Genomic DNA, 26,777 nt, shown 5'->3' on the forward strand with positions numbered 1-26,777 from the left:
AGGGGGATGAGTGCCAGGGGCAAAGAGCTGAGCTCAGTCTCTCCATCCCTAGCTTCCTGCACCTCACCCCAACTGCCTCCATCCAAATCATATTAATAGCATCTTGGAAGGTTCTGGAAGGCTTTTAAGAAAATGTCTAAGCTAAGACCTGAAGGATGAATTGAAGGTGGCCAGAAAAGCTGAGACAAAAGGGCAAGGGAGGGTGTTCCAGGCAAGGGAAACAGCATATGCAAAGGCCTTAGAAGCGACATGGCAAGGCCTGAGATGGCAGCTCACTTTGGCTGGGTGGAGTCCAGCTTTCCAGGTGGTTAGGGAGGAGACTGGTGGGGCAGAGGTGGGCTAGCATGTACCCTCCCCCCATAAATCCCTTCCAAAGGCCCAGCTCAGCACTCAAGGCCTTCAGGATCCTGTCTTCCGTCTCCCTCTCCATTCTAAACTTCTGTGCCTTTGCATTTGCTGTTCTAAGTGCCTAGAATGATGACAATAATAAGATATTGATGATAGCATATTTTTGAGCGCTTAGAATGTGTTAGGTGCTGTGACGGGCATTATTTCATTAAATCTCTCAGTAATGCCATGATTAATACCTTTTAACATTAATTAATGCCTTAATCAATTAAAGGTATTAATTTAAAAATGTATAGTCGCCTTTATTTCTTAGAACGTTTTTAGATTTATGGAAAAATTGAGAAGATATTACAGAGAGTTTCCATATACCTCCTCTAATTTCCCTGTAATACCTTATGTTACTATATGTTATGATTTGTTACAATTCTTGGTAGACTTTCATTGATACATTATCATTAATAACTAAAGTCCATAGTTTATTTAGATAGTTTTTACCTAATGTCTTTTACATTTAGTAGTTATGTGTCTTTAGGCTCCTCTGGCTGTGACGTTTCCTTGGACTTTTCTTGATTTGGATGACCTTGATAGTTTTGAGGGGTATTGGTCAGCCAGCTATTTTGTTGCATAGTCCACTATTGGAGTCTGCTTTTCTCACAAGGCTGGGGTTATGGGTTATTGGGAGAAAGACCACAGAGGTATCATTTTCATCACATCGTATCAAGTACACATCAACATGATTTGTGGCCTTTGATCTTGGCCTTGATCACTTGTCTGGGTAGCAGTCATTGGGTTTCTCCCTGTAAAGTTGTTCCTTTCCCCTCCCTTTCCATACTGTGCACTTGGGGAGGACGTCACTCTCTGCAGCCTACTCTTAAGAAGTAGAGAGTGATGCTCCCCCTCCCCGAGTGTCTACATAAATTACTTGGAATTCTTCTGCACAGGCAATTTGTCTCTTTCCCCCATTTATTAACTTATTATCTCATTGAATTTCTCAACAATGGGTTGGTCCTCTGATTATCCTCATTTCTGGAAACTGGAAGGCCTTCCTTTCTTCCCCACCTTGTGGACCTCAGAGCCAATTTCTGGAAACCTCTCCCACTCTCTGGGAAAAAGAGTGTCCTCCTCTGTGTTCTCCCACCATGCTTTAACATTCTAACTAATTCATGCCACACAGATTTCTTGTGCCCCCTGCTCTGTGTCAGGCACTGTGCTTGAGGCTTGGGGCTTGAAAACAAGCAGCCCCCATACGCTGTCTTTGAGTTGAGTTGCTCACAGCATTTGCCATCCTGTGCTAGACTAGGATCTCGGTGAGGGCAGGGGCATTGTCCACTCTTTTAATAGCTGTGCTCCCAGCCAACCAGCGCAGCGTTTGAGGTTTAGTAGGTCCTCTATGAATATTTACTGAATTTGAAATGCTTCCTGGAGGACAAACACTGGCAGATGATTGTTTATCTGTGTGTCCCTTCCCCGGGTACTGTGAGCTCCCTGTGGGGAGGGCCAGCCCTGATCCATCCTGGCCCAGCGGTCCGGTGGCGTTGAGTGCGATAGAAATCTAAGCCGGTGAAGGGATCCAGGAACCGGCTGCCTCCTCAGGTAGAAGTGAAGTTTGGAAGCTGACACAGCTCGGGAGGCCGAATCAGGAGGACTTGGTGACTGATTGGCTGGGGAGGGTGAGGCGGGAGGAGGAGTCACACAGATGGCTCTGAGGTCTGAAGCCGGGGGACAGCCGGTGCCACCTCTGATAGACTCTGCGAGAAGAGCCGCTGCCAGCTTCAGGCCGTCCTATCCGTTGCGGATCCGGCCTAGGGCCAGGGACGGGTAGCCGGGCCTGTGCAAACTTCTACTCACCACCCCAATGTCCTCGTCTTAAAAAAAAAAATCTGCCTGGATTTTGAGCACGGTCGTTTGTTATCAGGTGTGAGGGTCCATTCTGGGGGTCCCCTCCAGGCGGCCGTCTCGAGGGAAACCCCCAGAGGCAGCGTGGCACCGCGCGGGCTCGGCCTGGTCAGGGCTGTGGAACGCCAGGCCCAGGTCCTCAGCCCGCCATCACCCGGGACTGGGGTGGCAAGGCGGCCGCCGGGCCTGGGCGGGACAATGGCCGCGGCCGCCGGGGCCCCGGGAGCCCCCGCGCTGGGGAAGGGGCTGTCCTAGGGCCGGGCGCCGGTGCCCTCCCCGCGCGGCTCGGGCGGGCGGAGGGGGGCGAGGAGTTCCTTTGTGGCTCTGCCTCCGGCGCGGTGCGGGCGGGGGGCGCAGCGCAACTTTGCCAGGCAGCGGCGGCGAGCGCGAGACGAGGCCCCGGGGCCCGAGTGGGGCCCCCAGTGCGCGGCCCGCCCCCGCCCCCCGCCCGGCCCCCTCCCCTCGCGCGCCGCAGCCAGCGCCCGGCGCTGCCCACTCGCGGGAGCCCCCGGGGCCGGACGGGCTGCGCAGCAGGAGAGGCGGGGGCCCGACGCGGCCCCCCCGGAGCCGGGCGCCTGGCGCGGGGGCTCGCCGAGCGCACGGGGGGCCGCGCGGCGCTGCAGACCCAGCCTCCCGCCGCCGCCGCCGCTGCCGCCGCCGCCGCCGCGGCGCTTGCAGAACCCAGAAGTGAACAGCAGGCGACCCGGAAGGTTTGCGCGCGGCTCCGCAGCGAGCCGGAGCCGGAGCCGGAGCCGGAGCCGGAGCCGGAGCCCGAGCCGGAGCCCGGAGCCTGAGCCGGAGCCCCAGCCCGGCCCTCCTCGGGCCGCCGGGCGCGGGGCTGCGGCCGCGTCCCGGAGGCGCCGCCAGCACAGCCAGGTCCGTGCGGGCCCGGGGCGCGCGGGGAGCGGGCCCAGCGGCTGCGGGCGGCTGCCCGCGGGAAAGTTGCGCCGAGTTGCGGGCGGGGGCCGGGCCGGGGCGCGGGCGCTGTCAGCGCGGGCCGGGGCGCTCTGAGGGCCCGGGGCAGCCTGCGCCTCGGGCCCGGCCCGGAGCGGCGGCGGCAGCGGCGGGGCGTGCGGGGTAGGAAGTGTCTCCCGCGGTGTGTCTGGGGCTGGTCTCCGAGTGTGTGTGCGTGTGTGTGTGTGTGTGTGTGTGCGCGCGCGTGTGTGTGTGTGTTTTTCTTAAGCCGGGCTATTCAAACCCTGCTGCAATTCTCCGGTAAACAATGATTCATGGGGCTTAATGCAAATAAACGGATTGCAAACGGCGCGGTTCGCGCACTTTGCAGCCGGCCCGGTGGAGCGGCCAGTGCCGGATTTCTCCCTTTTTTTGCAGATCTGCAGAATATGGCGTCCCTGTCCTGTTTTAAAAATAAGCCAGGCTGCCATTTTTGTTTTTCTTTTGTCTGAAAATTTTAATAAAACTGTCTGAGAATGTGGGAGAGGCGGCTGGAAGCAGAGGGGGCACCCGAAGGGTTGGCTTTTTTCCTTTTCTTTGGCGAGAGCTGCGAGCCTTTCGGGGAGGTGAGACACAATGCAATTGCACTTTAAAGAAAAAAAAAGGGAAGCTGCCGGGCGATTTTGTGGGGGGGAGGGCTGGGAATTTAAAGTTAACTCCGAAAGTTTGCTTTGCTTTTCTTCTCTTTCTTTCTTTTTTTTTTTTTGGAAGGCGGTGAAATGCCGCGAAAGGATCTCGAGGCCCATTTCTCCCCCAGCCAGCTGCCTTTGCAGGATTTTTGGGAAAAGTTAACTGCCGGTTTCCTCAGAGCTGCGCGGGGCCTGGGGGAGTCGGGGCGGCAGGGGGGGCGGCGGGATGTGGAGGGTTGGGGATGTGAGTTTTGGGGGAACTGGGAAACATTTTTTGGAAGGGGCTCTATAAACATGGCATTGTAAGGAACTAGATCCTCAGATCTGGGGGACAGAGGGCCGGCAAGAGGGGCTTGGAGTGGGCCCAGGGTTTCCAGCAAAGACCCCTGGCTTGAGGAAATAATCCTGCTGTCCCACAACCCTGCCCTGGAGCAGTGTGGAACTTTCGGGAGCTATGTGTGTGGCAGTGGGCCTGTCTCCTTCATGGGTGGCCAGGACCCCCCTGTAGGCTGGAATCCCGCCCAGGCCTTGGGGTGACCCTTGGACCCTCAGGCAAGTGGGCTTGGCCCTTTGCTGTTGGAGAGCTTCCTCCCCAACCTGGTGGACCTTCTGCCCCCAGAGGTGGCAGCTGGTGGTGATGACTCCCTGACCCCACCCTATGGTGAACTTTTGGTTGGGTGCAGGCCTGCAGCCCAGTGGGTCCCATCTGAAGGGAGGAGCAGGAAAGGTAGTCTGGTTTGCTAGTCCCCCTCGGTGTGAGCCTTACCCCTGTGGTAGGCTCTTATTCCTTTCTGCCACTCCTGCCCTACGCCCTGGAGGTGGAAGCACTTTGGATTTCGGTTAAGTTCCTGAAGTATCTTGCTGGACAGGTCAGGGCCTGTTGGCTCTGCAGGTTGCTGAGCGGGGGTCTGAAGGCCAGGCCCACAAGATCCGTGGTGGCTAGCGCTGTCCAAGGCACTGGGGCAGTGTTGGGCCTGGCCTCTCCCCTGCCCCCTACTCCAGCATTTCTTGGAGGGGAGACCCTTCTAGTCTTACTCCTGGTCTGTGTCCTGGCTCCAGTAGACGGAGTCAGTTCCCAAAAAACAGAGTTGGGGATTGAAAGCTGGGGTTAGGAGTTCAGGGCTGTGGAACTTGGCATGCCTTGGCCAGAGGGTACCAAACCAGGTGGTTAGATGGAGGAACTGAGGTCCAGAGAGAGGAAGTGACTTGCCTGAAGTCACACTACCAGGTAGAAGGAGACTGAGCCTAGGACCTTGATGTTCAGGCTCCCACTGCTGGGCTCCCTCCGAAGTTCTCCACTGGGGGACTGGACCCCCGGAAGATCCGTTTTGAACAGAACTGGACTAGAATGGGACAGCATGATCCTTCACTCCCTCCTATCCTTGCCATAATAATCCTCCCTGAGAGAATTGAACTTTACAGTTTGCACAGTGTGGTGTGGTGGTTATCACACCAGGCTCTCTCAGAAACTCAGTTGGAGTGAAATTATCCCAGTGGGGATAATGAACCTCATTATAAGGAAACCAAGACTCAGAGAGGTTGAACAGTGGAAGAGGAGGCTTAACTCAGGCGTGCAGGCTTCTCGCCTGGCCTTTTCCCAGATGGACTTTGGTGCTCGTGGGAAGGAATCTTCTAGGTTTTGGTCTCTCTAATTCTTCTGCTGAACCCAGTGACTAAAAATTCAGAGGCCCACTTCACCCAAAGAATGTCAGAGTTGAAAAGGCTCATGTCAGGAGTTTACCTGGGTTCAGAACGGGGAAGCCACGGGCTGGAAGTCAGTAATTCAGTCAGGCCTCAGAACCAGACCCTGATCTGCCTTCCTCTGTGACACCCAGAGGGACAGTGAGCCTCTCTACCCATTGCCAGGCTGCACAGGCCCCAGGAGGGCGAGAGTTGCTAATGAGTGGTGGTGCTGGTGATGGTGTGGAATAATGGCTAGCGCTCCGTGGAGACATGGGCTTGTCCCAGGGACTGAGGAATAGGCTATCTGCAGTCTTGGGGATTGGAGGCAAGCTGGTCCCATGTGAAAAGGAGGAAGCAGGTGTGTGGATGAGGTGGGGACTGGGTCTCAAGTCAGGCTGGCCCTAGCCCTTCCCTGAGCAGACACTTTCCTACCTTATCCCTCTGTAAAATGTGGAGCCATTCATTCCTTCTGCCATGGGCTATTTTATTCATTCATTTGTTGCCAGATTATTCCTTTATTCTTTCCTCATCCATTCATTAGTTTATTGGTTAGTCATCTCAGTAGTCTATTCATCTGTGCTTCCATGCGATCCTTAGCCCACCTAGCCCACACTGGACAGACATGTGAGATACAACTGTAGTCCTCCAGGGCTCTAAAGCCAACAGGGAAGAAGGGGTGAGACCGCAGGTGCATGAAGCACTAGCCAGGGCAGTGTTCGCTGGGCACCTACTTGAGTCCTCAGGATAGGTCTCTCAGAGAATGGAAGACCTGAAAACACCAGAGGAGTTCCATACACCATCACGATGATAGACCTGGGTCCTGAGATCAAGTCCCATTGTGTCACATGGCTTCTGTGACTTGGGGCACATTCTTTCCCTCTTTGAGCCTCAGTTTCCTCAACTCTAAAATGGGGTGCTTTCTGTGAATCTCTCATGGGTTGTTGGGAGTGATATCAAGACAGGTCTCCCCACCCTGGCCAGGCATGCGGTGGGAGCTCAGTATGTACCCACTGAGTTATAAGGATTGTTGATTACTGACATGGGCCCTGCCATGATTTTGAGAACCATGGTGGTGGTTTCAGAATGAGACAGATGATCTGGGCACCCTGCAAGCCCTGGTCTGCTTTGTCATTCCCCTGCTGAAACTCTTCAAATGTTTCCCAGGCATTTAGAAGAAAAAATATCCAAAGTACTTTCTGGGCTTACAGGGCCCTTCATAGGCCAGGCTGTGCCCACCTCTCACCCTCAGCTCCCCGCATCCCCCTGCTACCTTCAGCCACACACCAGTTTCATTCTGTACCTTGAATTCACAAAGCCTGGTGGCAGGGCCTTTGCACATCACCCCCCACCCCCACGGCTTTTTTCTGAGTGTTTGCATGGCTGGCACCTTCTTGTTTCACAGGTTTCTACTTGAATGTTACCTCCTCAGAGGGTCTGCCTGGACCACTTGCTCTAAAATAGCTTCCAACTCTCACTCTCTCACATCACCCCTTTTTATTTTCTCTTGTGGCTCTCACCAGTGTCTGAAACCTTCTCGTTTATTTATTTGCACTTCTTGCATGCCTACACCACGAGAACATGCTGAAGCGCCATGCATGTGAGTGAGCAGGTGGTTCTGGCGTGGCGTGGCTGGGCTTTTGTAGAGGTGAGGAAACGCTCGGGAGTCCAGGTGTGGCAGCGGTCCTGATGGCCAGGCATTGCCTGGGAGATGAAGTTACACCGAGGGCTGTCTTCTCCTCCCCCTCGGGAGACTCAGGGCTGTTGTTAGGAAATAATGAGATGATTAAATCATGAAATCTAAGAATCCTAGTCTCTTCCAATCTCAGAGCTTTGCATCTGAGCTTTCTAGCTCAGAACCTTTGACACTTGGAGTCTTAGTATAATAGCATGATCCAGTCTTAGGTTTAGAATCTTACCAAGTGGACTCTCACCGCCTTATTTAGCATCACAGAGTGATCCTTTGTGCCATACCATGTTCTTAAAGCCTTTATAAATTTAACATATTTACAGGTGAGGAAGCTGAGGCACAGAGAGATGTAGGCAACTTGCTTCATGGAGCAGTTGTTGGAATTTGAACCTAGCTCACTAGGACTCCTTAGAATCTCTCAGCCCAACCTCACTGGACCCTTGTACAGAGCAGGGGATTCTTTCTCATTCCCTTGTTAAAAGGGCTTCTGATCTCTGCCTAGAAACCTCCCTTTAGTGAGCTCCCTCCTAACCAGGCCACCTAGCTTCCTGTTGTCAGAAAGCTCACATTGCTAGGAAGTTTTCCTTCTTTACAAGGTGTAAAGTGCTGCACCTCCCTTGTGAATAATGCCTGGGAAGTGATGTTAGTGTCATGGTTTCCCAGTGCCTTTGACTTTGTGAATTCCTGGTTTCAGTAGCCTCTTTCTTCCCACTGGGTTGTGGGAAGAAAGGCAGACAGCCTCGGTGCAGTGTTGAATGTAAGAATGAAGGAATGGGTGCATAAAGACCACGTGAACCCTCAGGATTTCCGAGTTCCTGTCTCTCTAGCCTGGTGCTCGGCACTCATCCAGAGGTAATTGGTCAGGCTTGGTGTGCTCAGGAAAAGGAGACACCATTATCTCTCCAATAAAGTCTGTATCTGATGACATTTATATATGCAATTCTTGGAGAATCATGCGAGATCTAAAGTCATGCACTATTAGGAGAGAGGTGGATGTCCCAGATCACTTTGTTCTACCCATTGGGGAAACTGAAGTGGGAAGGGAGAGGAGCAGGCCTTGTCCAAGGCCATGTGCATCTCTGTCTGCCCAGAGGCTGCCACGGTATCTGCCTCGGGGTTCAAAGGCAGGGGAAGGCCCTCAATAGAACAGCTGCTTCTTCTCTAGCAGATAAGCTACCCCTGTACAATAGGGGCAACATTTTTGGATGCACAGGGTGTGCCTGGCACTTGGGGGGAAATTGAGGAAGCCAGCTGCACTGGGAGTGAGTTGGGGCCATGGTGACAGGGATGGCTTTCTAGAACCTGGGGCTGGAACTGGGCTTTGGAGACTGGGTGGAATTTGGGGTATGTGGCTGAATAGTGTCTTTAATGGGTAAGGTGTGTAGGGAAGGCCAAGGGATTTGGCTCTGGGGCCTAAGGGGTCCTGCCTTGTTCTCTGCCTCATCGATGTGTTCACAAGGATACCCTTGGTGGGGTCCCCACAATCTGTGTCCTTTTCTGAACTTTGGACAAAGACTTTAGGATTCTTGAGGGGATAGTCTAGCTGGCCATTCCAGGTTCTAGGGCTCTGTGGGGGGACACCTGCCTGAGAGAGGGGGTACAGCCCTTCAATACAGTCAAATACACACATTCATACATATCCACACTATTAGCTTTTCCATTACCCACGCTGACCGTACTCCCTGCACCATCCTTGCCAGTGTGGGGCACTCCTCCGCTATTTCAGAAATACCACCAGAGATGTCCTGAACTGGACCTCTAGGAGCCAGGAGTTTAGGAGGTGTGCCTGTTGGAGTATGCATGCACACACGGTACACACGTCACACAGCAGGCACCCTTGCCACTGGCAGGACTGTACACCCAGGCACACACTGTGCACTCTCCTGGGAAACAGCGAGCAGCCCCGTGCTTGATCATCTGCACATTCTGTCATATGCATGGTGTTCATCTGCACATAGCTCTGCTCATCCAGGCCTGCTCATGCACATGTGTGTTTCTACATGTAGATGAGCCTTGCCTGCACACAGTCATTTACACTTGAGATAACATAGCGTCAAATTCTCAGCCTTGTGCAGCGTGTCTTATACACACCCTTGCACTCACGACTGCACCCACACCTGGCCTAGATCTGCAGGAAACGGTGAAGCTGGCAGCTTGTTTCCATCTCCTGCCTTCATTCACTAGTATTTCTTGAGCATTTACTATATCTGGGCCTTGCGTTAGATGGTGATAGATGGGAGGAAAACTGATGTATATATATGATTCCTACCCTATCGGAGGTAGACAGGCAGTATAACAAAAGATCACACAAATGATGATGATGATTTTTTTTTTTTTTTTTTGAGATGGAGTCTCACGCTATCACCCAGGCTGGAGTGCAGTGGCACAATCTTGGCTCACTTCAACCTCTGCCGCCCAGGCTTAAGCAGTTCTGCCTCAGCCTCCAGAAGCTGGGATTATAGGAGGGCACCACCACACCCGACTAATTTTTGTGTTTTTAGTAGAGACAAAGTTTTGCCATGTTGGCCAGGCTGGTCTGGAACTCCTGACCTCAGGTGATCCACCCACCGTGGCTTCTCAAAGTGCTGGGATTACAGGTGTGAGCCACCGTGCCCGGCCACATAATGATTAAGATGAGAGATTTTGGTCACTGATGTTGGGAGAGGGGCAGAGGGAATGGCCTGGGCAGAGACCCTGAAGTGAGAAATCCAGGACATGGAGAAGGTGGTTACTGGGACCTGGGGAAGGTGCAGGAGATGAGGCAGCAGGTGAGGCTGAGTCTGGCTTGTCTTCTGTGGCCTGTTCCCCACGAGCCATTTGTCCATCGCACACCTCCCCCCCCCTCCTTTCTCTGTCTGCTGGCCTGCACCCCAGGCTGGAGGCCTGTTTGGCCTGCCCGACAGGCTACTGCAGTGGAGGTCCTGGGATACAATAGGCTTCTGACCACCTGCCAGGGGTTCCCTGTCCAGGACCCCTGAGACCTGTCTGAAAGCTCCTGGGGGCCGGGCCAGAGCCAGGGTCCAGCAGTTGGCTTTCTTGTTTTCAGTTAATCTCAGACCTGGATCTCTGTCAGTCAGCAGAATGGCCCCTGTGGGTCCTGAAGGCCTCCCAGAGCTACTGCCACCCCAGATGGCATCACTGGCTTGTCAGATTTCCATGTGGGTCATTGGAATGTTGGGGAAGGCTCCCTTAGGCCTTAGAGAACCTAATAACAGCAATGGCAGAAAGGCAGCTGACTGTTCAGGAGTCCTGACTATGTGTCAGGCAGTGTTCGAAAGATTTTATCCATATTAGCTCATTTTGTCCTCAGTACAACCCATGAGATACCATGATCATCCCCAGTTTACAGATGAGAACATGGAGGCTTGGAGATTTAGGTAACAATCCCAAGGGCCTGAGCTGGGGCTATCTGGCTCCAGAATCCATACTTTTAACTCTCAGCTGTCACATTTCCCTTTTAAGGGTCCAGGAGCGCAGGCTATGATTTGGTTGAACCCCTTCACTTTATAGAGGCAGGAAAGGAGGCCCAGAGAGAAAATGGAGTTGCCAGAGGGTTCTGTTACCTCTGCCGGCACCAGATGCATGGCCTTGGGCAGGTTAGTACCTCTCTGAGCCTCACTCCTGACCCCAAACAAAGGAGCGATGACCATAGAAGCTTGGAAAACATGTGGGGATTGAAACTGAGAAAGGGCCCAGGGTGAGGGCTTCTTATGTTTCCTGGATATGTGCTTTATAAGTCATTAAGCTGTCCGTTCATGTTATAAGCATCTTTCTGAATACGTTACATTTCAAAACACTTACAGCATCTACCTCATGGGGTCGTTAGAAGCCGGAGTGAGAAATAGCTTGTAAAGTATCTTAAAGTGCCTGGTGTGGAGGAAGGAACTATTGTTATTATTACCATCATCATTTCATGCTGGCAGAGGGGATGGGAGCTGGGGGTCCCCAGGAGAAACAGAAGTAGGGAGAGGGATGTGTTCCAAACCTGCAGAACATTCTTTTGGAACTGAGAGGGTGTCATGGCCCCTTCCCTAGATGTGGGCACTGAGACTCCCAGAGAGGGCCAGCCGCCCTGGGTGTCTCTGGGTGGCTGGAGGTGGGAGTGGGTGGGCCAGAGGGTGAGGGTGTTGGAGAGGGAGGGACAGTGAGGGGAAGGGGCAGCCTCGCGGCTCCCACTGACCTGGCCACAGCCAGCAGCACCCACCTACCCTCTGATCAGCCGTGCCATCACAATGAAAACAGCCCTTCCCAACCCTGCGAGGCTGCGGAAACCCAGCCTAATTGGATCCAGGATCCCGGGAGCCTCTTTCCTCCTGGGGAAGGAAGTTCTCAGCAGTGAGTTTCTGGGGCTGGCCAGGTCTGGCCAAGGTCTTGAGACGGGTGGGGTGAAGCAGCTGGGGCTTAGGGTTCTAGGCTGCATGGAGTGGCAGTATGTGGAGGGCAGAGGGGCCATGGGAGATAAACTGAGCATGTCTCAGGAGCCTGAAAGATGGGAAGCCTCAGTTTCCCTCTCCTAGACCATCTGCTTATCCCCTCCAGGCCATCCTTCTAGCCCCATAACAACTTGTCCATTGAAAACCTTGGCCATGGCCCTCCCTTGCTCGGGGACCTCCCCTGTCCCCGCCATGGTCTTTCACTGGAGCACCTTAGCTTGGAACTCTGGTCCTTTATGAACGGCCCCAGCCAGCCACCCTTCTTCCCTTGTGAATTCCTGCACTATAACCCTGACCCATGTGATACGGTATACTTTCCTGCCTCGGGCCTTTGCACATGCAGTTCTTTCCACCAGCCATGCTCTCCTCTGGCATCTCTCTCTTGAAATTTCCCCTTCCCTCAGCAGTAAGCACCACCTTCCTGAAGTCTGTTTTTCCCAGTGAGATGAGTTCACCCTCCTGAGAAGGCTGCCACTACCCTCCTTTCCCTCCCAGCCCAACTGTAGCAGTAGCTGTTGCCCCTCTCTGGGGGCAGGGACTATGTTTGAGAAACCTTTGCTCTTCCAGGGAGTTAGCAGTTTTCCAGCCTCTGCACACACTGCCCCTCTGCTGCACCGGCTCTCCCAGCAGACTTCTGAGTCTTCACGGCACACATGGAAAGACCCCTCCTCATCGGTTTCCTCTGATCATCTGTTGAGTACCCAGTGTATGCTAGGCACTTGAGGCCCTACTGCATGGCTAGCAATGGGCTCTGGGGCTGCAGTAGTGATGGCTGATGGGGAGATAGGCCTAAGACATATTTAGAGGCATGGTATTAATACAGTGGTGGAGTAGGGAGAATGCAGGGGACCATGGGAATGTATAACAGGGTAGCCCGATTCCTATGTGGGAAACATCAGAAGTGACCTTTAAGTTGAGACAGTAGGGAAGACCTGCGTGAGCTGTGGGGCTGTGTTGGGGTAGGGGTTGTAACCAAGAACCAGACCAAGCCCTACTTTTGGGGAGCCCACAGCCTGCTTGGGGGACTGGACAGACAAATAAGCAGATACCAGACAGGTCCTCAAGGCAGTGCCAGCTGAGCTGAGTTTTGAGGGCAGGGTTCCAGTTGGGTGGTATGGGTCCCAGATGGAGGGGCTCAGATCGTGCAATGGCATGGCACATCAGAGCACCTTGTTCTAGGGGCCCTGATGCTGGAGGGATGGATGCCGAGGGACACGCCTGGTGAGATGAACATGGCCAGGGGACCTTCTTGGCAAAAGCCTGAGCCTTGGGAAAAGCCAGGCTGTGGAGTTTGAACTGGATTCTAAAAGTAATGAGAACCAAGCAGGATTTTAAGCAGTAGACTTAGTGCCCTGGGCAGGCTGTCCATCAGCCTGGTCCTCCCCACTGGGGCCCCTGGATGGGACCAGGAGTCCCTTCCTGACTGTTCTCCTGGCTGGGGTCATGGGTGGGACTGGAGGTTTGCTGTGGGATTTTGAGCAGGCCCCTGTCCCTCCCTGAGCCCTGCTCTCCTGGGTAAACTTGCAGGGCCTGAGGCCAGAATCCTCTATGGGGCTGTGGGCTGGGATTTGGGGTGTCTTGCTTTGCCAAAGCTTGCTTAACTTTTGGTTTTATTAAAAATATTCCCTTAAAAAGTCACATAACAGTACTCTTCCAGGCCTGTCACCCCATCAGTTGTGACATGCAGAAAAATTAGAAAGCAGGGATATGAAATAAATAAAAACCCACCCCATCTCTGCCCCTGCTCCAAGCTGGAAACATCACCCGTGTTAGCATTTTGGTGTCTTCTTTCCCTCTTTTCTCTCAGCACCCAGTTTTTATATAGATGTCAGGGTGGGGGGTCCATACATGCAGTTTTAAAAAATCTTCCCCTTTCCCCTCTGACTATTGTTGTGTCACGAGTATTTAAGTGACTGCAGAGTGGTTTCAATCCTTCCTTTTAATGGATCCAGTGTCAGTATGGGCTTTAGGGCCTGATTATCTGGATTAAAATCCTGCACATAACTGCTTGACTTTGGGCAAATTTCCTGATCTCTCTGTGCCTTCAGTTCCTGATAGGCCGATGTGAGTGTTAAATGAGTCATTACAAGGCCAGTAATATTGGCAGTTATTAACAACCATAGACTGTGTCACCAAGTAACATGACTTACACAGAACCTGTTTAAAATTTTGGCTGTTCCAGGTTTTTGCTGTTGTAAAAAAAAAAAAAAAAAAAAAAAAAAACACTGATGCAAACAGCTTTGTGCATGTAACTTTTTCTGTATTTGGGTTATTTTCTAGGGATGGATGACCAAGAATGGGATCACTAGGCTAGGAAGTTTGGACATTTTTAGAGCTCTTGACAAATTCATGCCAGATTGTTTTCAGAAATTATTGTTACAATTTACACTCCCACCAATAATACATGGCATGCCAATTTCACCATACCCTCATCAGTATTAGGTGTTAGCATTTTCTTGCTTCGCATTGCTATTTTGACAGGTGAAACTCATTGAATTTTCACTGCTAGGGAAGCTGAAACATTTTCTGTGTTTATTATCTGTTAACATCCTTTTTGGGTCAGCCAGTCTTTAGAGAATACACATAGCCCCTTGGGTCAATTAGGAAGACAGGACTTAGATACAGGAAAGAGGGGACAGTGTAACACAGAGGACAACAGAGTGCCAAAGTGGGTGGAGGGGACTCGGAGGAGGGGGAGGGGCTTCTTTCTACCAGGCCACAGCCCTTTCAGTCCCCCCACCCTGATTATTAAGTAATTGATTAATTAATCCAAGCCTTTATCTGATACTCTTCGGGGCCTAAAAGATAAATAATTCAGCCATGATCCCTCCCCAACAGAGCGCATGTCCAGCAGCAGAGATGGATGAGCAAACAGACAGAACATGGGGTGAGAGGTGTTCTGCTGTTGGAAATGCAGGGTACAAAGGGGGCAGAGAGGAGAGCACACAGTTCAGCCCAGGCATGGAGGCAGAGCAGTCCCCAGTTGCTTCCAGGAAGAGGTGGACTGTAAGCTGGGGCCTGAGGGAGGCACTGGAATTCCATGTGCATCCACAGGATGCAGCCTGTGGAAGGTGGGAAGGTGAGAAGGGAAGCGGAGCCCTGGGGGAAAGGGGAGACTGTCAGTCTGGCTGGGCAGTACAAAGTGGAACAGCCAGAGAGATTGGCAGGGGCCACACCTGTCTGGAGGAAAGTAGGGAGCTATGGAGGGTTCTTAGAAGGTCAGGGTTGTGATTTTCTATTTTATTAAAATCACAGTGACTACAGTAGTGGAGTGGAGGATGAGGGTGGGGGTGGGGAAACCTGTGAGGAGGCTCTTATAATAATTGAGGCCAGAGGTGAAGGGGGCCTGGATCAGGGCCAGGGAGGTGTTGTAGACCTTCTTCTCCCCAACCCTGTAGGATCCTAACCAGAGTCAAGGTGCAGATTGAATGCCACCTCTTCCAGGTACCTCTTCCTGACACCCACCCTCCATGTGCGTGCTTTGAGGCTGGGGGCTGTGCAGGGCCTGGCATGCAGCAGTCAACTGCCTGCCCACCAGCAGCTGACCCTGACCTCCCCCTGCCCCCTGCCTCTGGATCCTCCATCTGTTGCCCGCACTAAGCTACCAACTCCTTTCTTTCATTTTTTAAGAATGAATTTATTGTTTTCATTAAGCAACTGAACGGCATTACCGAGAATTTGGAAATCAGAGAAACAAAGACAAAGACCAAGATTGGCCCCAGCTGCCTCCCGCCTTGCTCCCAGCCTCCCTCTGGGTGTGGCTCCCTGAAGCTTGCTTTTTCTGACGCAGGTTTTTATTTCTGCCTCCTTTGTAATAGTGTCCGGAGAGTTTGGAGTCCTGCTCTCTCGCATTTGCTTTGTGAGGAGCTAGATCCTATGTGGCCATGGGGTCTGGGCAAATCTCTTCTTTTTAAAGATGGGTTCTCGCTCAGTCACTCAGGCTGGAGTGTAGTGGTGTGATCATGGCTCACTGCAGGCTCAAACTCCTGGGCTTATGCGATTCTCCTGCCTCGGCCTCCCAAAGTGCTGGGATTACAGACGTGAACCTTGCCCCACCAAATCTCATTTTTTAATGTATGTGGGTTGGGCTGTAAGTTGCTTTACTGAACCCCTCGGCATTGCAGTGGGTGAGGCTCACTACACCCTTCCCTGGACTGCCTGTCCTCTTTGTGTCCATTTGTCCAGGTCTGAATGTCTCCAGGTGGCAGGGCCCAACACATGATGTACCCCTTCCTCAGTACCCCCCACTTAATTCCCCTCCATGGAGCTTGCTGGGCTGGCCCCAGAGACACCCTTTTGGGACAGGGTGATAAACAGACCTCGTTTCAAGTTCAGACTCAGCTCTGTGACCTTAGGCAACTTGCTCAACCTCTCTGGACCTCAGTTTCCTCATCGGTACAATAGGTCTATTATGAGAGTAAAATAATGGCTGTAAAATATCCTGGTACAGTTCCCAGTCCATTGGAAGTGGCCACCTTGGGCGAGAGGCTGGCAGAAATGAATGAGCACCAACTCTACTTGTGAAGAGTTTGAAGTCCAGTGGGGAGGACACCCAGGAAATATAACTGCATTGGAGTGCAGTTGGCCCTATAGTGCTGGGTCAGATCTGGGTGGCATCCTAACTCCATCACTTACGAGCTGTGTGACTTGGGGCAAGTTGGTCAATCTCTCTGAGCTGCACTTTCTTCTGTTACATGTGCATCTCACAGAGTCATTGGGAAAATTCAGTGACATGAATCATAACATACTCAACACGGATGTTGAAATCAATGGTAGCTGGCACTTTATTACTATTACTATTGTTATTATTGTTATTGTTATTCCCATATACAAGGTGCTGTTGGGAACACAGAGGAAGTGACTGGCTGGGGGTTCAGGGAAAGCTCCGTAGAAGAGGGAACACTTGAGCTGGGTCTTGAAGGATGAGTAGAAGTTCACCAAGTGGGAAAGGACACTCTAGGTAAGGAGCCTGTGATTCCAGGTTGCACTCTGTCAATGAGGGTTTGTTCTTTGGGGGATTAAAGCATTGTGTTTGTCCCACCTTCCCTGAGTGCCCCCTCTGCCACCCTCCGGGTCTGCCCTGGGGGAGGTGTGTGCTTACCCTCCTGTAGCAGCCTCCTGTGTCGTGGTGGCTGTGGGTTCCTCCTCACGGCAGCTGCTGGGTCCCCGTCAGTCCATGTTTGGGGCCACAGGTCTGTATCTGTCATGTGTGTCTGGGTTTGGTGCTGTCTGTCCGCATGTTCCTGTGGCTGTATTTGTCAGCACTGGTATCCACTGGGCCTCCTGGGCTCCACTGTGGGGGACCCCTGCATGCTCCCTCGGCCTCCAGCTCCAGGCCTCTTTGGCCTCTCTCCTCCCTGGCCCAGGTGCAGCCCCTGTCTCTCTGCTCTGCTTCCAGGGGCTTCCCGCTGCCTCTTCTCCTGGCCTTTCTAGTCTCCTCTACACTGGGCACTCAGAGGGGCCTTTCTCAGTCACAGATTCAGTCCCATAACCTACCGCTTCAAGTCCAGCCTCCAGGCCTAGGAATTAGGGGGCAGCCTTTTAGATCTGGCCCCAGCTGCTGGCTCCAGCCTCACCTCCTGTCAGGCAACACCGTATGCTCGTGGCTCCCCTCACACACTGTTGGGCTCCTTGCCTGGGGGCCTTTGCTCAAGCTGCTGCTTCTGCTGGGAATGCTCCCACCCCTTCTCTGCCTGGCTAACTCCCACTCATCCTTTAAGACCCAAGGCAGGCATCACCTCCCCTGGGAAGTCCTCCCTGGTCCTCTCCAGGCTGGGTCAGGTCCCTGGCTCTGGGCTGCTCATCCTTTACATGATGGGCAGGAGCAAATGCCTTGCCCAAGATCACACAGCTGGTGAGTTGGAGTCAAGATTGGAATGTGGGTATGTTGGGCTGCAAACAGAGCAGGCTGTTCCACAGTCCAGGTGAGGCGACAGTGGCTGGGACTGTTGGAGAAGAGCGGGTGGGCTTGAGAGAGATTTTGGAACTGGAATCCTGAGGACATGGCTGAGATGGGTCTGAGGTGGGTGGGGAGGGAGGGTGAGTGTGGTAGATCACTGTGTGTCTCTGCAGGAGCATCTGGGCAGATGGGGATGTCTTGCTGTGAGTTGGGGATGACTAGATGAGGTGCGTGGCATAGGGGAAGACCAAGTCCAGCTCAGGCCTCTGGAGTAGGAGCAGCCCAGGAGTCGGCCTGTCAGGAAAAGGTCTGGCTGGAGGTGGGGACTTTGGGCTTCGTGGGTATTTAGATTCTAGAGTGCGTGGGCCACACAGGAACTGAGGCTGGTGGGAGAGAGGGGGCTCCCACTCCATCCTGAGGAGCTGAATTGGTGGGGAAGAGAGACTGAAGATGTTAAAGGAGGCAGAGAAACAGAGGAACCAAGGTGTCATGGCACACAGGCCTTCTCCAATGGGCCAGGTGGCAGGGAGGCCATGGAGGACAGGACTGGAAGGTGGCCCATCAGCTTTGACCTCAGGGAGGTCACTAATGGTGTGTGGTAGGTCCCATAGGTGGGAGTTCTTTGCAGAAGCTTGTGGGTCACTTGTCTGCTTCCTCCACTTAGCTTGGGGCTGGGGAGGGCAGGGTTCTTTCCATTTGGCTCAGGTTCCCCAGCACTGATCCCAGTTTGGCCCACAGGATTTGTCTAGTCTGAATGGATAGATGGATAGGTGGGCTAGCTGCCATCAGCAGCAGAGTGTTTCATTCTTTCGCCTATCCAATGTTTTTCACCTTTTACAATAAGAGAAACAAAATGATATTTGCTCCCCTGCAAGGATCAGCCCTGTGTCTTGGGGCTCACAGTAGAAAGTCTTGGCTTTTGTCATGCTTGAGGCCTGGCCACCCGCGTGTCTCCTCTGCCCATCCTGGCATGCACACTCAACCCCAGGGAGGCTCCTCTTTCTCCATCCCCAGCCCTCACCAGATCCTCAAATAGTTCCCTCTGCTTCAGTGCTCCCCTGGTCCATCATGTTTCCTGATGCCTTTCACCACCAGCATTCCAACCCAAGATCTTAGCATGGCATTAAGTGCCCTGCGTCTCACCACCTCCCTGCGCTGCAGCTGTCTTTGGTGCCTGTAGGTGCTGTTCACTGTCCCAAGCCTGCCTTGTGCTTCCACATCTCCATGCCTTTGCTCAAGCCGTGACCTCTTCCAGAAATGTCCTTCTGCCTTGTCCCTCTGTCCTGAACACACATCTGGCCATGTCTCTTTCTGGCTTCAAGCCCTTCCCTTAGGCAGGGTCTGAGTGGCTTGGCCTGGTCCTGGCCACCTTCCCCCCGCTCACCTCTTGCCAGGGCCATACCCTCTCATACAGGTCCCAGGGCTGCACAGGGGATACTACCTCAGAGTCCTGCTGGGGGTCTCACATGAGATGCTGTTGATGAGCACCTAGCAATGTGTCTGACATGCAGGAAGAGCTCAGGAAATGTTCAGCCCGTGCCCTGCCTTCCCTGTGCCTGACACACAGTAGGTAGACACCAGGACTAGGGTCACTGACCGAATCATTAAATTACTTAGAACCAGCCAGTAAAGGATGCAGAGAAATCAGGCAGAGGTGGTACTGATCAGATTAAGTGATCTGGGGCCCAATGAGGGTAAGGGGTGGGCCCTGCCTGACCAGGGGTCTGATAGGTGGCAGAGAGAATGCTGTATCCCAGCTACGGTACCCTGGGCAAGGCCCCCTCTTCCCATAGCTCCCTGACCAGGGTCGTGGCTCTGAACTTGGCATTGAACTGAACTGAAGAGGAGGAAAAGATGGATCTTCCAGAACTGTTTGAGAAGCAGCGAAGCACAGTGGGCAGAGTCCTGGGCCAGAGCAGGGGTGAAGCAGGGTAGCCTGTTTCACCCCATTTTATAGATGAGGAAACCTGAGGCTTAGAGAGCTAGCACCCAGCATCGCAGCACAGTGCTGCTTCCTGTTTCTCATGCATGTGGCCTGAGCAATATGCCTCCCTCCTGGTGCCCTCGTTTCTTCCTCTGTGAAATGGGGGTGAAAATTCTTCCTTGTTTGCCATCCTCCTGGGGTTCTGATGAGAATGCCAGTGGGCACAGAATAGCTTTGTAAACTATGAGCAGTGATAGATAATTGTATGGGATTGTCTTTAAAATGATTCTGATTATTATTACTTCATTTATTCATTCCATCATGCATCTCACATTATTGATAACTGCTGGTCCTGGGTGCTGGGGAGACCCAGATGAACGAGACAGATGTATCCAATCCATTATGCAACTCACATTATTGATAACCTCTGGGCCTGGGTGCTGGGGAGACCCAGATGAACGAGACAGGTGTATCCAATTCCCATGCTTCTCTGGTTAAGTCCCCCAGCTCCCTACCCTTAGCCGTGGAGTCTCCTTACTCTGGCTTTACAGCTCAGTCCCCTCCACATTTGCCCCTGTGGACAACAGCAGGATTGGGACAGGTCCGGACACTGCTGTGTTAGCAGGTGTTTGCCTGTGAGGTTGCAGCCGTGTCATCCTAAGGTAGGGCTTATTCACAAGGCTGTGGTCGGGATGCTTTGTCGTTCCCCAGAATGGCTAAGGGACTGGTGAGCTGGACTTTGGAGTCAGGCAGATTAGGGCAGGAATCTCAGCTCTCTGCTTACTTGCTGTGTGACCTTGAGCGAGTCACTCCACCTCTCTGAATTCAGTTTCCTGAGTTGTAAAATGGGGATGATAAGAGTGCCTACCTGCCTTTCAGCGTCATTGCGTCTGGCACAAGAGAGGCACTTGGTAACCTGCAGCCTCCTCACTGTAATTATTGTTTTGAGTTTGTTCTGGGAAAGGAGAAGTCCCAGGGGTCTGGAGCAGTCAGGGAGAACTCCAGGCAGGAAGTACTTGTGTTGGGCTGTAAGGGATGGGTGGGCAGAGGGAAGGGCATCTTGGTGCCTGAGGATGGCGGAGCAGAAGGGCTGATACAGGGCAGGAGCTGCTCCAGCCTCCTCAGGAGGGTGCTCTGACTCAAACTGGCCCTCAGGCTGGGAGTGAGGGGTAAGGACGTTTGGATATAGGTATTGAGCCGTTTGCATGTGGGCATTTGCTCTACCAAAGACTAGAATTTGGAAAGCAAATTCCCCAGAGGAACCAGCTTGAGCAAATCTGATTTCTAGTTTTGACTGTGGCACCTTTGCCTTGTGGCCCTAGACAGGTCTTCTCCTTTCCCTCTCCCTGAGCCTCAGTTTCTTCACCTATAAAATGGTATAATACTACCTCTTGTGCTTTAAGTAAAGATCACAAGAGATAATTCACCTAAACTTTCTTTCTTAAAATATGAGATTAGATTGTGTCCTTATTGAGGGCTTTCTTCCGAAACCCTATAGGCACCATTCCAGTAGGGGCTTCTCAAGCTCATAGGACCAGGAAAAGAGGTTAAAAACACTTAAATTTTGGTCTTTCCTGTCAAAATAAACAATTACATTTAAGCAGCAATACCAGTTAGGCAAGTGTTTTCTGTAAGAGAGAGATAAGGGAAACCTGACAGGGAGCAGGACTTAATGGAAACCCTCTGTGAGGCATGGTCCCTGTAAGTCGCTTCTTGACTTACTCTAGGGTCGCAGGAAGACAAACCTTCTGGAAGACTGAGATAGCCCTGAAGGCCCATCCTTCATACTGCCCTGGTTGAAAAGGCCTTCTAACTGCACAGGCCTGCCATGGAACTTGCCAGAGGTGAGGGCCACCAGACAGTTTGTCACACACTTTTACCAGAGAGCCCAGACTGCCCTCGTTTCAGACCTCTCCAACCCCACCCTTCTGTAACCACAGCATTCTCATGCACATCGTTGTAGGTCAGATGTTGCACGTGGCATTGAACAACCACACATGGCCTGTTTCTTGAAGATAACTTTCCAGAAATACAATTTCTTGAGTCAAAGGGCATTGATCATTTGGGGCACTGTAAATTGTCCTGCCAAACTGCCCTTCAGAAAGGGTGTATCTGATGACCCCATGTTGCCCCCAGAGTTTAAGAAGGATGTCTGTACTCAAGGGGTCCGGGGGCAGAAGGGCAGGGATCAGGGATGAGCATTTACAGATTTGCTCCAGGACTCCCCAGTTTGTCTCTGTACTTGGGGGGAACCTTCTGTGCTGAACCCACAGGGTTGGCACAGTAACCTGGGGCCCTCCTGGGGGATGGAGATTGGTCAGCCAGCACTGGGGTAATGAGGGGGGAGCTGGTTGAGCCTACTCAGGTTTGGATGTGACCTTTGCCTTCTGGGGCCCACCAAGTGAGGGGTGAATTCCAGGTTTTTCAGCCTGGAGATGTGGCTCCCTGGGCCTGGTGGGAGGCCTGCTGTGCTGTGAGGCTGAGGGACCCATGGGGACATGGATCCCAGATATTGGCCCCAACTTGAGTGGGTGAAATTGAGGGGTGCTGTCCCAGGCGTGGGGAGGGCTCCCTTCCCGGTAACAGTTGCTCTCTTCCCGCAGGATGGCCGAGCCTCGATTTAACAACCCCTACTTCTGGCCCCCTCCTCCCACCATGCCCAGCCAGGTAAGACTGACGTCGCCCCTCTGGCTGCCCTACTCTCCCTGGATCTGCTTCGCTTTGCCTTGAGTTTTGGCTGTGGCCTGCGGGGTGATGGGTGAGGATCCAGGGCTCGCGGGTGGACCAGCGGGCCTGGAGAAGGCTCGGGGCGCAGGCCAGACCCCCTCAACCCGTCCGCTTCTGCCCGCAGCTGGATAACCTGGTCCTGATAAACAAAATCAAGGAGCAGCTGATGGCCGAGAAGATCAGGCCGCCTCACCTGCCGCCCACCTCGGCCTCGTCGCAACAGCCGCTGCTAGTGCCGCCGGCGCCCGCTGAGAGCAGCCAGGCCGTCATGTCGCTGCCCAAGCTGCAGCAGGTGCCGGGGCTGCATCCGCAGGCAGTGCCGCAGCCCGACGTGGCGCTGCACGCGCGGCCGGCCACCAGCACTGTCACAGGTAGGCGGCGCGGGCGGGGCCGGGCGAGTGGGCGGGGCCTGCGGGGACAGGGCCGAAGGGGGCGGGTGTGGAGGGGCGCTTGGTGAGGATGGGACCCCGGGAGGTGAGAGCAGGGCGGGCAGGGCCTGAGGGTAGGGCACAAAGCTTTGGGTGGTGGGTCTGGCCCCGACGAGCCACAGCACCAGACTTCCAACAGCCCTGTACTGGAAAGACTCTCCACCCCACAGTGGACACGGCAGGAGTGGGTGACTGCCCCATAGGGCTTACCAGGAAAGTCAAGTTCACATAGAGAACTTTGGAAATCCCGAGATTCTTTGGGACTCCAGAGAACGACCCTGACCAGATTTGGGGGGTAAGAGACTTCCTAGGAGGAGCCAAAACGCAAGGACAGGTTGGCTGCAAACTAGGGAACTGGGACAGGAAGTGGAAACCGCACATTCGAGGGGAGTATATGTGTAGGAAGCAAGAGAAGGAGAGACCGTCTGGGGTAGGAAGGCCGGGAAGATGGTGGTGGTGATGGTGATGATGGCAGCTAGCTCCAGTCGAGCACTGGTGTCTGTTCACTAGTGTTCATTGTACTCCCAGCAGCCCTTGAGGTGCATGCTGTTGGTGTTAGGTGGAACACTGGACTGTTTTGACTTAGAAAAACAGCAGTTTCATGCAGTTCACCTTAATGTCTCCATTCAACAGATGAGGAAACCGAGGCAGCAAAAGGTAAAGCCACAGTTTACAGCTAGTGAGAGGCAGAAGCTGGCAGTATGGCTCCAGAGCCCCTGTCTTTACTCTGTTTCAATACTCAGTTCTGCTGAGGCTTCGGGGAAGTGGGCACCAGATTAAGAATGGTCCTGTGGGCCACAGAGTGGTCTGGACTTGACCCTTGGGCAGTGGGGAACCATTGAAAGTTTTTAAGTAGGGGAGGAAACACTCAGAGATGGGTTGAGAAAACCAAGTCTGGCTGCAAGGTGGAGACTGGGCTGTCAGGGGATAAGCATGCCAGCAGGGAGACTGTCAGGAGTGTAGTGGCCTGGGCAAGGCAGTGGTAGTGGGAATGCAGAGAGGTGGACAGATCTGAGATACATCGTGGGAGAAGAGAGGACAGGATGTAGGAGGGTGAGGGAAGGGAGGAGGTGAGGGAGACTCCCAGGGCACTGCCCCTGTGATGGAATCCCTGGAGGAGGAACAGGGCTGGGGAAAGATGTGAGCTTAGTCTTGGATAGGTTGAGGCTGCGGTACTAGGGGGACATCCTGGGGGTAATGACAAGGGGCTGGAGCCACCAGAGGCCCTCCTTGGAGCCTGGCTATCTAAGCTTTCTTGGGAGACCACAGTGGCCAGTCTTTGTTCCTCCCTGGTCGTCCTTACTGCCAGCTAGGCGCTTCTGCCTCTTTCCGTCTCTCCCCCCTTTTCCCAGAGTCACCCAAGAATTACAGGGCCTGGCAAACCTCTCCAGGCCCCAACTGCACTCTGCACATCCCCTGTTATTATGATTTTATTACATTTATTTTTTCCATTATAAAAGTAATGTTAAAAAAGTAATATAAGCATATTAAGGAAAATTTGGAAAAAAGAGAAACTAGCAACAACAACAAAATCATTCATAATCCCCAGCTCCCAACCCAGCAGCTCAGAGAGGCTCTTGGTCCATTTCCTTCCTTTGCCATATGTTTCTGTTTTCCAATATTCGTGTGTGTTTCGCTGAGCTTGTGGTAGGGCTGTACCTATGATTTAACTTGCTTTTTCTACTCACCATTCTGTCATAAACATATATATTCCACTTTTTATTATAATGGTAATATATAGTCATTATAGAAAATTTAGAAATTGGCAACAAGCTAAAAAGAGAAAAAATAGCCTTAATCCTACTGTTAGAATTTTTATATGTTTATAATTTATTTTATTTTGTCCTTTAATCACAGATGTTAAAAATGGATGAATTCACCAGGTAAAAGATTCAAATAATATAGAATCAGGTAGACAAAGAATGAAAATCTCCTTTTACCAAAAAAAAACTTCTCTTTCCCTAGAGAGAACCACAATTAGCAGTTTGATGTGTCTCTTCTCAGATCTATTCCTGTGCATTTACATGCGCATATATCTTGTCCATATATATGTATGTAGTTTGAGTGTGCCTTCTTTAAAATAGATGCCTCGTATGTCTGATTTGCTTCTCTCATCTGACAGCACATTTTGACCTTCTCTCCCTGTCACTGCATCACACTGAGCTTGTTTTAGTGGCCGTGCAGTTCCCCCAATGAGAGTGGACCACAGCTGCTTACAAAGCTCATGCTGAGGACTAACAGGTTGTGTCCAGTTTTGTATGATCACCGATTTGTATGGAAGGCCCATGTACACACACCTCTTTGCTCATGTGGGAATGTTTCTTTATTGTAGATTTCTAGAAGTAGAATTGCTTGGTCAAAAGTTACGTACATTAAAATTTTTAAATTACTTATTATTTTTTAAAGAGATAGGGCCTTGCTCTATTACCCAGGCTGGAGTGAAGTGGCATGATCAAGGCTTCCTGAAGCCTCGACCTCCTGGACTCAAGTGATCCTCCCACCTCAGCCTCCTGGGTAGCTGGGACTGCAGGCACACATCACCACACTCAGCTGACTTTTGTATTTTTTGTAGAGACAGGTTTTGCCACGTTGCCCAGGCTGGTCTTCAACTCCTGAGCTCCAGCGATCCTCCTACCTCGGCCTCCCAAAGTGCTGTGATTACAAGTGTGAGCCACCATACTTGGCCATGTTTAAAATTTTAATGGCTGTTGCCTGACTACCTTCCATTAAGGCTTTGCAAATGCACACTCCCACCGCCAGTGTATGATACAAAACATTCTCCTGCTGACTTGACATTATCTTTTTCAATGCACAGGTCTTTAGTTTTTTCTTTTTTTTTTTAAAAAAAAAAACAGAGCCACACAATAGATACCATTTTCATCTGTCTGTTTCAGCTGATAATGTAAATGTTTCTAGTCTCCTCATTTTTAAAAGAATAACTTTTATTACAAAAGTTTTTTAAAAGCTCATTGTCAAAGAATCAAAGTACAGTTAAGCTTTTTTTATTGTTTTTATTACTCCTAATATACCATCCACATCACATTTTGGCACATCCTCTCATTTTTTCTGTGCATACATATGTAGTTTGCTTCAACAAACATAACCTTCTTTTTAATGGGCAGTTCAGTAGAGGCAATCGATCGCTGTTTACCGAACCCGTTCCTAATGTTGCATATTTCAGTTGCCTCTAAAATTTTGCTGCTATAAATAAGACAGTAGTGAACTTCTTTGTGCCTTGGTCTTTTTCTATGGTTTGAATTTTTCCAAAGGGCCGATCTAACTCAAGTTAATCTTAAGGTGTCTAAGGCATCTTACACATGTACAAGCTCTCATTTAGTTGCCCCTGCCTAGTAACTTATGAATGTTCATTAAGCGGATGCTCGCCTGCCAAAATCACATAGCTGGGTGGGCTGGCCGGGCCGAGCTGGCCTCTGCAGCTCCCCTCACCCGTGCCCCCACCCACATGTCTTTGCAGGTCTGGGGCTGTCCACCCGGACCCCGGCTGTGAGCACTTCTGAGTCGAGCGCGGGCACGGGCACGGGTACCAGCACCCCGTCCACACCCACCACCACCAGCCAGAGCCGCCTCATCGCCTCGTCCCCCACCCTCATCTCAGGGATCACCAGCCCCCCTCTCCTGGACTCCATCAAGACAATCCAGGGCCATGGCCTGCTTGGCCCCCCCCAAGTCCGAACGCGGCCGCAAAAAGATCAAGGCAGAGAACCCGGGGGGTCCACCTGTCCTAGTAGTCCCCTACCCCATCCTGGCCTCGGGCGAGACTGCCAAGGAGGGCAAGACGTACAGGTGGGGGTTTCAGGCGGGATGGGGTCCAAGTGGGCTTGGGGCTGGGGCTTGAGCCAGGGCTGCCCCAGGAGCCCGGCAGCGGGGCTGAAACAGGACACCTTGGGCCGAGTGGGGTAGGGGGAAGGCCAGTGTCCAGAGGGATGGGGCCTTGTGGACAGTCCCGCCCACGTCCAAAGTCCAGGTACAGGGAGGGCTCCTGGAGAGAATAGAGCCTTGGCCCCTTAGGTGTGGCCTGTGGCTGGCAGCCACCCCCACAGCCTCGGATTGTGAGAGTCAGTTTCCTCCTCCCTTTAAGCAGTGTTGTGTCAGCCCTGTCAAACCCCCCACCTTTGAATCACCTGTCTCTTGGCCGTACACTGTGGCTT

At 52.4% G+C, this 26,777-nt stretch overlaps 1 protein-coding gene across 1 annotated transcript in view; it reads left to right on the plus strand.

The window, feature by feature from the left end:
• Window positions 1-2,971: 2,971 nt before the first annotated feature.
• The window catches only part of ZNF362 (zinc finger protein 362), a 41,271-nt gene continuing 17,465 nt past the window's right edge, over window positions 2,972-26,777 (plus strand). The window contains 6 exon segments of the mRNA XM_032246823.1: window positions 2,972-3,120; window positions 16,465-16,590; window positions 22,057-22,120; window positions 22,305-22,551; window positions 26,084-26,286; window positions 26,288-26,412. Of these exon segments, the coding sequence (XP_032102714.1) occupies window positions 16,553-16,590; window positions 22,057-22,120; window positions 22,305-22,551; window positions 26,084-26,286; window positions 26,288-26,412 (677 nt within the window). The 5' untranslated portion in view covers window positions 2,972-3,120; window positions 16,465-16,552.

The sequence above is a fragment of the Sapajus apella genome, unplaced genomic scaffold (assembly GCF_009761245.1).
Source record: "Sapajus apella isolate SASKATOON/1434 unplaced genomic scaffold, GSC_monkey_1.0 scaffold62, whole genome shotgun sequence".
Classification (NCBI taxonomy): domain Eukaryota; kingdom Metazoa; phylum Chordata; class Mammalia; order Primates; family Cebidae; genus Sapajus; species Sapajus apella.